Here is a 10,884-nt window from a genome sequence, read left to right on the forward strand (position 1 = left end):
CTATAAATTGTCGGCCATTGTCGATGATGATAGTATATGGAACACCATATCTACATATAATATCTTTCCAAACAAACTGCTGAACTTGCTGGGCCATGATAGTGGTCAGCGGCTTGGCTTCTATCCATTTGGTGAAATAGTCAACGGCTACAATCAGGAATTTGACTTGCCCCTTGCCGGGGGAGAAGGGGCCGAGGATATCCATTCCCCATTTAGCAAAGGGCCATAAGGATAGTATGTAATGGAGTTGTTCTTGTTTCTGGTGGATAAGGTTGCCATGTATTTGGCATGGTTTGCACTTTCTGACGTAGTCTTGGCAGTCTGCTTCTATAGTCGGCCAGAAGTAGTCGGCTCGAAGGATTCTAGTAGCCATAGTGCGTGCGCTAGAATGGTAGCCACAAATGTCTTCGTGTAACTCCTTAATGATATACTGCGCTTGTTTTACAGTGAAACATTTGAGAAGTGGTTGGCCATATCCGCGTTTGTAGAGGTCATCGCCTATCATGGTATACCTGGCGGCCTTAGCCAGCCAAGTTTTGTCCGCATCTTGTGAGGGGTTGCCGGTTTTTAAATATTGGATATAGGGGGTGGTCTAGCTGTGGCTTTGGGGAGGGGTGGTATTGTCGACTAGGGAGTTGGTTAGGTTTTGACAGGTATGTGTGATGGAGGGTGTAGATAATGTTTGTTGTAATAGGGATCGGTGGCGGCTTTTTAATTTGGTGCTGGCTAATTTGGAGAGGATGTCGGCTCTGATGTTGTTGGTCCTGGGGATGTGTTCGATGCGGACTCGTTCAAAGGGGGATTGAATGACTGCGCAGACCAGATGGTAATATTGTAGAAGGATGGAGTCTTTAATCTGAAATTCGTCATTGAGGTGTCTTACAATAAGCTTGGAGTCGGTTTTGCATGTTAACGTTTTGACACCAACTTCGTGGGCTAGGGAGAGGCCAGCGAGGATGGCTTCGTATTCGGCTTGGTTGTTGGATGTTTTGAAGGCAAAATGGAGGGATTTCTAAATGAGGATATCGTTAGGCCCTTCTAACACGATGCCCGCACCAGCACCTTTCAGATTTGAGGAACCATCTACATGAAGTGTCCACTCGTCTTCTGTGGGTATTTGTTGGAGGTCATTGACAAAATCTAGGAGGCATTGGGCTTTGATGGGTCCATAGGGCTCGTAACGAATGTTAAATTTTGACAGCTCGACGACCTAGGATGACATCCGTCCTGCTAGGTCTGGTTTTTGCAATATTTTTTGGATTGGGTAGTCGGTTTTGACGGTGATGCTGTGGTTTTGGAAGTACGGGCGTAGGCGGCGGGCTGCATGGACCAAGGACAGGACTAACTTCTCCACCATTTGGTACCTGGTTTCAGGATCTTGCAGCGTCCTGCTAACAAAGTACATCGGATGTTGTGTGCCCTCTATGTCCTGAACAACCGCGACACTGACGGTGTAGTCGGTAGCAGTGATGTACACTAGTAGGGGTTGGCGAGTGTCCGACTTGTGGAGGATAGGTGGTGAGGTGAGAGTGGTTTTGAGTTTCTGAAATATTTGCTCGCAGTCGTCTGTCCACGCGAACCGGGCGGATTTCTTGAGGAGTTGGACTATGGGTTGGGTTTGTTCAGCTAGTTTAGGTAGGAAGCGGGAAATGGCTGTAAGGCGGCCTGTGAGGCGTTGGACCTCTTTGATGGTAGTGGGACTGCGCATCTCGATAATTGCCTTGCATTTTTCGGGATTGGCCTCTATGCCGCGCTGGGTCAACATAAATCCGAGAAATTTACCACGGTCGACGCCGAATACACACTTGTCATGGTTGAGGCGAATGTTGTATTGGCGTAATGTGGAAAAAACCGCTGAGAGGTCCTGGGCATGTTGGTGGTGGCTTGGAGACTTGACTACCATGTCGTCAACATATACTTCGACACATTGTCCCATTAGATGGCTGAAAACTTTGTCCATCAGCCGTTGGTAGGTCGCTCTAGCGGTCTTAAGACCAAAGGACATAACTCTGTAAAAGTAGTTGGCGTCGTTCGTGATGAAAGTGGTCTTGTTCATGTCAGATGCGGCCATGGGGATTTGGTTGTATCCAAAATATGCATCCAAGAAACTAAGCACTTTATTCCTTGTCGCGCCGTCAACAAGTCAGTCGATATTGGGTAAGGGGTAGGCATCGCGAGGACAAGCCTTGTTTAGATCCGTGTAGTCTACGCAGATCCGCCATTTGCCATTGGGTTTCTTCACCAGGACTACATTAGAAAGTCAAGTGGTGTATTGAGCTTCTTCGATGAATCCTGCGCTCAGTAACTTGTCGGCCTCAGTCTTAGCCGCTAGGCGGCGTTCTTCGCTAAGTTTGCATTTTTTCTGGGAGATGTAGCGAGCTTCTTTATAGATGGATAGCTTGTGGGAGGCGACTAGAGGGTCCACCCCAGGTAAGTCAGCGGCTGACCAGGCAAAAAGGTTCGTGTTGTTAACAAGGATAGGTGTGATGATGGCACGTTCATCAGAGTTCAACCCGGTATCTAAGTTGATGGAGTGGCCATTGGGAAGCTCTAGAGGGGAGTTTTCCTCAACTGGTTCGGGACAAACATCCCGGCCCACTCTGGGGTCTAGATCTTCACCTAATAGGGCGATGCCGGAGCTAGGTGGTCGCTCAATGTGGTTGGTTTGCTAAATTGGGAGTTGTGGGTGCAGGCTGGCCATGTAGCATTCGTGTGCCAGGCGCTGGTCGCAGTGGATAATGAGGATGTCGCCAGAAGGGGATGGGAATTTCATGGCCAAATGGGGGGTGGAGACAACAGCGTCGAGGGTGTTAAGCGAAGGGCGGCCTAGGAGGACATTGTAGGATGTGGGTGCGTCGACGATAAGGAAGCAGATGGGAATGGTTTTGGTTTGGGTTCCATCACGAAACACGGTGTGAAGGTCGATGTAGCCGCGGGTGGAAACTTGTTCGCCAGAGAAGCCATAGATTGGTTCGTCATATGAGACCATGGCCGTGTCCGGGAGCTGGAATTTTTGATATGTGGCCCAGTAGAGAATGTCAACAGAGCTGCCCTGGTTGACTAGGACTTTCTTAACAACATAGTTTTCGATTTCAACATTGATGACCATCGGGTCGTCTTGTTGGTGGTCGAGGCCGTGAAAGTCGTCGTCTGTGAAGATGATGGGAGGCATGCGACGTCTATAATGGGAATGGGTAATATGGTTAATGGATTGAATATGGCGGAGGTGTTTCTTTCAGGCGGAAGAGGTGGATCCTCTACTACCGAAGCCACCAGAGATGGTGTTAATAGTGCCACGTTGGGGAGGATCGGCGGGGGTGATGTCGGTGCGGGCCGGTTGGGGTTCCTGGTTAGCGGGTTGGGCTGGGCGTCTGTCGTGGTGAGAGTCGTGTGGAGGGCGTCTGTGGTCGGATCGAGGGGGTGGCGGGATCGAGAGGAGTGATCATCTATACGGATGAAGCGGTGAAAGTGACCAGCACAGACCAATTCTTCTATTTTATCCTGGAGTGCTTTGCAGTCTTCTGTAGTGTGGCCATGGTTGCGGTGGTAGCGACAATACTTGGTCATATCAGCATTAGGAGGAGTGGTTGTCTTACGTGGTGGCGGAATGAGGTTAGTAGGGCCTCATCAAGGATGCGGGATTGGGCTACAGTAAGAGAGGCATATCTGGTAAAGCGGGGTTGGCGAGGCTCGCGTGGGCGGATATCGGGGTGTGGAGGTTGTGGGGTAGGGTTGGCGGTGGTGGCTGCATAGTCATTGCAGAATTTGTTGTTGAGGATCTACATTTCCTCCATGCGGACATAGTCGGCCGCGCGCAACTTGAGTTCCTCCATAGAGGCAGGTAAGTGGAGGTAGACGTTGTTGGCGAAGGGACCGGGTTGTAGGGTGAGTGCCATGCACTGGAGGATCATTTCTTGGTTGAGGTGTGGGGTGCGAAGAGCCACCGTACTGAAACGATCAATGAACGCTCTAAGCGATTCGCCTAGTTCTTGTCTGATGCCCAAGAGGGAGATTGTGGTAGTTTGATGTGGGCGACTGCCAACGAAATGGGTAGAGAACATATGGGAGAGAGCGTCGAAGCTGTCGATGGAGTAGGGTGGAAGGGTTGTGAACCATTCTAGGGCAGGGCCCTTGAGGGTGGTGGGGAAGGCTTTGCAAAAGACCGCGTCTTGGGACGTGTATAGGGCAACATGGGTGATGTAGACTTTGAGGTGTTCATTAGGGTCGGTTTCACCGGTGTAGCGGTCCAGTGTGAAGGGTTCCCACTGGGCAGGAAGGGGGATGTTGGCCATAAAATCGGTGAAGGGGTGGCGACGTCTGGGCTGGTGGGGTGGGAGCAGATGGGGAGGGATGGGATGGTGGATCATAGTGAGGAAGGTGGAGGTAAAGTTGTGAGGGGGGATGTGGGTTGTTGGGAGCTATTGTGGGTTGTAAGGTGGAACATGTGTAGTGTGTAGGGTGGTGGGTATATTGTAAGGGATCTGGGTGGTGGGGAGGGTAGCAGTAGGGGTAGGGGCTGCGGTGTGCCCTGGTTGGGTGGATGGGAAGTGAGTGGGATGGGTGGAGGGAATGGGTGTTTGTTGGGTGGTAGTGAAGGTGTGAGGGGTGGGGTTGTATTCGCTTTCTTCTTTTGTGGGTTGGAAGGCCGGGAACCTTGCAGCCTCAGACGCCTCCTTGGCTTTTCCTTTCAAGGTGGGATCAGCTTCGATCTTTCGCCTGAGGCGAGAATTCTCTTACCGTAGCGCCTCCATCTCATCAGCGCTGCGTTTCTTCAGGTCTGCCAACTCTTGTTGCATTTTGGCCTGGCCGTCTAGGATGACGGCCAGGTCAGGGGTGATGTTGGCGGCTCCTGAGGGACCAACATTAGTTTGCTTGTTAACTTCAGCTCTGCTGCGGGTTGAAACCATCCTCAGAGAAAAACGGATACTAAGGTGTTCATCTCATGCCCCACGGTGGGCGCCAATTGTTCTTGCAGAGAACAAACAGGATAAGTTAGGCAAAAGCGTCACTTTACCCACGTAGTCCGCTATCTCCTCAATTGGCCTCTTCCCGGTTGATAAATGTCGGCTTGGACCCAGGAGGGGTTACTTGCAGAAGGGACTCTGAAGCTCAGGTGAGTCAAAGCTCTCAAAAGGTCAAATCAGGTGATTAATGGAGTAATGAATGCGTACCTTTAATTATTGGGGTCCACGTGTATTTATAGAGTATTAATTATGTTTGATTACGCGTCATGGGCTGGGCCCTAGTTTGGGCTGTAGGTGGGCCTGGACCTTGGCCCAGGCCCATTGTGGGCTTATTGGATGTCAGGGGGGCTTTCATTTCGCCAAGTCTTTAGGAACGGTCTAATCCGGTTACTTCTCCAGTTGGCCAGGTCTATGTCGGCCTGAGTCGTGTACTTGGGTTGTTTCTGGCATATACGTAAGGGTCGTTATTTATATGGTTAAGTTGGCCAGGTACGGTACAGTTACTACACTCACAGTAATCATGTTTAATTTATTTATAATGTTCACAACTTATTCGATTAAAATGTTACTAAACTTAAATATACTAATTTTCTCAAAATAACATTATTATTGTAACGTCCCAATTAAATAGATAAATCTAATTTAATAAAATGTCGCATACGTAAAATATCCAAAGAGTACAGAGTTTGGGTATGAAAGTTTGCAATTATCCAATCATACCCACACTGGAAAACAGAGGAACTACATTGCCTAGATTAAAATACAATAGTTCATTAGTGACTCAAAGATTCACCCATACATAGGGAGATTACAAAACGAAATACAGCTTCTTTAAACGTAGGCTCAATAGTGAGCCTGATACCCATCCATGATCATCATGTTGTAGTATCCCCATTGTCATTGCGATTACTAGAGGTTCACACATCTGCTCACATCAATAAATTGATGATCATCACAAAAGGAGAAAGGCCACACACAAACATACAAGCAAACAGAAGGGTAAGCTAGAGTAAAAAGATTTATCATACAACTAAACATGCAATAAAAATCAAGGATACATATCAAACATCCAAACATATGATAGCAAACAAAGTTAAAATCTTAAGACTCAGCTATCCGGATATGTATAATGAGGCACCACCACTAAACCTTTGTGGAATTACGTCCTGGTCGTGAGGCACCACCACGAAACGTTCGTGGGATTACGTCCTCGCCGTGAGGCGCCACCACAAAACCTTCGTGGAATTACGTCATGGCTGTGAGGCACCACCACGAAACCTTCATGGAATTACGTCCTAGTCATGAGGCACCACCACAAAATCTTCGTGGAATTACGTCCTTACATGAGGCACCACCATGAACTCTCACCACGAGGTTCATGGAATTACGTCTGTTATATGAGGCACCACCATGAACTCCCCCTAGGAGGGCCCATGGGATTACGTCCATTAGTGAGGCACCACCATGAGATCCCACTATGAGAGTCATGGGATTACATCCTACCCATACCTTGTCCATGTTTCACCAACCAAATCATAGAGTTCCCATGCATACCAATCTCATGCCCATATATATATATATATATATATATATATATATATATATATATATATATATATATATATATATATATATATATATATATATATATGTAAATAACCAACCATACAAACATTTATCATGCTTTCCAAATCATACTCAACATAGCAACATCTCATTCCCATTTAGTCTCACACAATATACATGGTATCATACATCAAGCTTTTATGGTAAAGCACTCAATCAGGTGGGCAAGCAACCACATTAGAGAATCAATCGGAACTAGAGCATAAAACCTACCCCAGTCTCGCACAGGCTAAAAGGCCTCGCTTAGGCGAGAGAGGTCCTCTCGCTCAGGCGAGCCCTTCTCGCCTATGCGAGAGCTCAAGTAGTGGAACAATGGCTTTTGCGACTTCTCGCTCAGGCGAGACCTCCTCACCTGAGCGAGTTTATACCTTGCTCAAAACGAAGACTCATCGCCTGAGCGACAGTTCGAGCATAAAATCCTAGGCGAGCCTCTGCTAGTCTCGCCTAGGCGAGACATGCTCTCTTGGGTGAGAAAACCAGTGCCCACCACTATCCTCGCGTGCAACAGTCAAGCATTTAAATCGAATAATGTTTAAACAGATTTCCAATCAAATAAATCAGTAACCCAACCATACAATCATGAAATGGAAGCAAGGCAAGAAAAAATCGAAATAAACAAGCAAATCCTAGCTTCCCTTACCTGGAAAAGCTAGCCAAAAGACTCCAACACTTAAGCCCACGAACACAAAAACTCCCGAAGTAGATTCAAGATCTGAGAACAGTGGCACAGAAAGGAGACGAGGTTACCACAGTGAACCTCTGTCGAAAAACATGAAACGAAACTTAGAAAAGAGAGGTTATGAGTTGAGAAGTAACTTACGCGTAAGCAAAAAGGGTTTGAGCAGACTTGACGAGGGTGGAGATCAAACCCTAGCAGAGCTTGCATCTGTAGTTTCTAAGAGGAAGGAGGGAAGCTAATTTTTGAAAAGTGCAGAATGGAAAACGAATGGTTAGCAAGGGGTCTTGGATACCCTATGGGTCAGCCCTTATGGCCAACAGATTAGGACAATACCTTTAAATTTGGGACAGAAAAATAAATGGGCCATACAATTATACAATCAATAATATTAACAATATTAACAATACGAATACTTAAATCATAATTATATGTTTTATACTAAATCGTGAAAAATAAGTAATATATAATTTATTAATTTCTATTACTTTCCAAATTAGTTAAATACCATTTCATATTATTGAAACAATTTCCATCACATATAATTTTCAATTAAAATTTTATATATATATATATATATATATATATATATATAATTATTAAAATATTAGTATAGGTATATTATAAATTTCCTACTAAATTGACAGTCAATTATACATAATTTATCGATTATAATTCATATAATGCATCAATCATATTACTCACATAATCAAAATTAAGTTATTAACATAAATAAATAATATAATTAAATTAATTCCCACTTACCCTAAAAATGGTTTTTCATAAAAATTAAAATAAAAGATTCTATAAAATATTTTGTTTTGGACCCGATAATTATTAACTTTACTCCTACGTAGATATGACAAACAAACTCGCATCCGTGGGTATCACCCGAATCCGTCCCCGTTTTGACGGGAAATTCCCGCATTGACTCGGTATGGGTAATACCCAAAGTTTTCAACTGGGGATGAGGATGGAGATATACATATCCCCGTCCAAATATTCGTCCCCATTTAAATTAATAAAATATCTACAATTTATTAGCTAATCTAATATATATATATATATATGTATATATATATATATATATATATATATATATATATATATATATATATATATATATATATATATATATATATATATATATATTCATGAGAATGTTTGACTCTTAATTTGTAGCTTTTCTTTTTATTACTTTGGTCATACACCTTGTTCTCTATTAGTTGTTTGGCTTGGTCTTTAAGGTTTAAGCATATCTTCAAGGTAATTCTCCTTTTATCATAATCTTAATTATAAATTTTTTTCCTTTGTGTTATGTTTCAATGGATATTCTCAATTTCATTGAATCCAATTTGGGTCACACATTTAATTATCTTTACTCCTTTACGATATTTTTATTTATTTATGTTTTTGTTTCATAAGAATGTTTGACTCTCAATTTTAAGTGTGCAATTGCATAAACCCTTAATTTAATTGAAGATCAAAAGGTGAAGAATCTATGTTTAAATTTGAATTATTATTACTTTAATTTTGTTATTACAATTTTTTGTTTAAGTGGTATAATATAAATTTTTAATAGTATAAAAGATATTTGAAATATTTTTAAACTTGATTACTGGTTTTCCTTTTATATTTTGTTAAAAAAGAAATTAACCTTTTTACTTTGGCACCACCATTCAAAATATGACAATACAAATATTAAAGAAATTTGAAAGTGACTAAAGTGTTATTCATAATATATTGGTAATTGCTTCTGTTTTGGATCCAAGGTACAAGATGGACATGTTAGAATATTATTTTTATAAATTGTATGGTATTGATTTTGATCTAAAACTTAGTAGGATTCGTCAAATGTGCTATGATTTGGTTTTGGAATATCAATAAAAAATAAAAAAACTTCCTCTTATAGAGCTACATCGTTGGAGTCGAGAAAGGTTGTTGATAATGATGCGAATGAATTTGTAGAGTTTATGGCAAAAAAGAAAAAATCTAAAAATACAGTTATGAAAACAAAGTTGGATTATTACTTGGAAGAAGATAATTTGCCAGTTACACAAGAATTTAATATCCTATCATGGTGTAAAACAAATGGGTTAAAGTTTCCAACCCTACAAGCAATTGTAAGGGATGTTTTAGCTATTCCAATAACAATTGTAGCTTTCTAAATCTGCTTTTAGTACTAGTGGTCAAATATTAATTTCTCACCCTAGTCGACTTCATCATATTACTATAGAGGGTTTAATGTGGACAAGAAGTTGGATATGGAACTCAAACCATCTAGGTAATTTACTCAAATTTATTAATATGTATTGTTAGTATTTTTTATTAATTATCATTTAATATTCTACATTTGGTGTTTGTAGATGTTAAAAAATTAAAAGAAAAAGATGTTCTCATTAGTGAAAATGAATTTGACGAAGAAGGTACATTATATTCTAGTAATTAAAAATTTCAATTTCAATTATCATATCATATCTAATTTTTCATTTTTTTCTATGCGTAGGTGGATTTGAATGCAAATGAAACCACTTGTGGTTTGTAAAATTATTAAATATTTTGGTTATCATAAAATTTTAGTAATGTGTAATTGTTTATTTTTATATAATTATTTGAATATTATCTAGTTGTTATTTGATACTTTAATTTGAGATTTATAATACTATAATATTTTTCTTAATGTTTGACATCATGAAAAGAAAAAAAGAAGAGTATGTTATTTTAATATTTAATATTTTGATAATACCATGATTCCTTTGGTGTCATTTTTAAAATGTTTTATAAAAATTATTTAATTAATATTTGGAATAGTAAAAAGATGGGTATGAATATGGGAATAAGAATATACTTGTTACCCAGTGGGGATGGGGATAGGTCAAAAGTTGTATACCCGCTAGGTTTGGGGATGGGGATGAGGATGAATTTTTATTATGAGGATGGGGATGGGATCATGATACCCGTACCTATCCCACGCCGTTGCCATCTTACGTAAATCAGTAAATCAGGGACCACTTAGTTCTAAATTAAAATAAAGTCATTTGACTGAAAATAACGAGACATAAATATGAATTAAATAAACAGATCAATGTGTAACATAAGATAAATATAAATAAATAAGACCAATGCGTAATTGAAGGTAAATAAAAAATAAATAAATATAATTAATGCATAATTAAAGATATTAAATTAAATAAATAGAATGAGAACATAACTAAGATAAATAAAAATTAGAATATAGTTAGGAATATTTTACATAGTATAAATTTATAAAAATAATTATAAATAAATAATAAAATAAACTAATATATCTCCTTCCCTTACCTCGGTTGCCATGGAAGATATGTTTGAGAAGTGTGAAGGCGATCTCTATAATTTTTTTTTCTTTTCCTCCTCTTTCTTTTTCTCACATTCTCACTAACTTTATATTTTCTTACAACATCTCTTTTCACCTTCCATTTCATTCACCTCCCTATCCCTATTTATAATAGTTATTTATTGTAATCAATACCCTTAGTTTAGTTTCGATTAAATTTGTTTAAATACTATTCCAATTTAATTAGCTCCTAACATTTCATTCTTAGAATTTTTTTTAGTGATTGACAAGGGAATAAGATCTGC

General features: G+C 40.7%; 1 protein-coding gene across 1 annotated transcript; it reads right to left on the minus strand.

Moving 5' to 3' along the window:
* Positions 1-2,205: 2,205 nt before the first annotated feature.
* On the minus strand, positions 2,206-3,109 carry LOC146888662 (uncharacterized). Its single transcript, XM_085665606.1, has 3 exons — positions 2,717-3,109; positions 2,307-2,668; positions 2,206-2,236 (listed from the first exon to the last, which is right to left on the minus strand). Exons 1-3 carry the CDS (start codon positions 3,107-3,109, stop codon positions 2,206-2,208), a joined length of 786 nt encoding a protein of 261 aa, XP_085521732.1.
* Between the last annotated feature and the right edge of the window lie 7,775 nt (positions 3,110-10,884).

Source organism: Vigna unguiculata, chromosome 1, assembly GCF_037176805.1.
Source record: "Vigna unguiculata cultivar grain cowpea cultivar isolate G323 ecotype 2 chromosome 1, ASM3717680v1, whole genome shotgun sequence".
In the NCBI taxonomy this organism is placed as follows: Eukaryota; Viridiplantae; Streptophyta; class Magnoliopsida; order Fabales; family Fabaceae; genus Vigna; species Vigna unguiculata.

What these genes read in the sequence shown, in the direction of transcription:
- LOC146888662 (XM_085665606.1), bottom strand. Translation starts at nt 3,109, where the DNA reads ATGGTCATCAATGTTGAAATCGAAAACTATGTTGTTAAGAAAGTCCTA. An exon ending in TCCACTGCGACCAGCGCCTG is followed by an intron (nt 2,669 to 2,716) that starts GCACACGAATGC and finishes CTCCCAATTTAG; the next exon opens with CAAACCAACCACATTGAGCG. An exon ending in GCTAAGACTGAGGCCGACAA is followed by an intron (nt 2,237 to 2,306) that starts GTTACTGAGCGC and finishes GTCCTGGTGAAG; the next exon opens with AAACCCAATGGCAAATGGCG.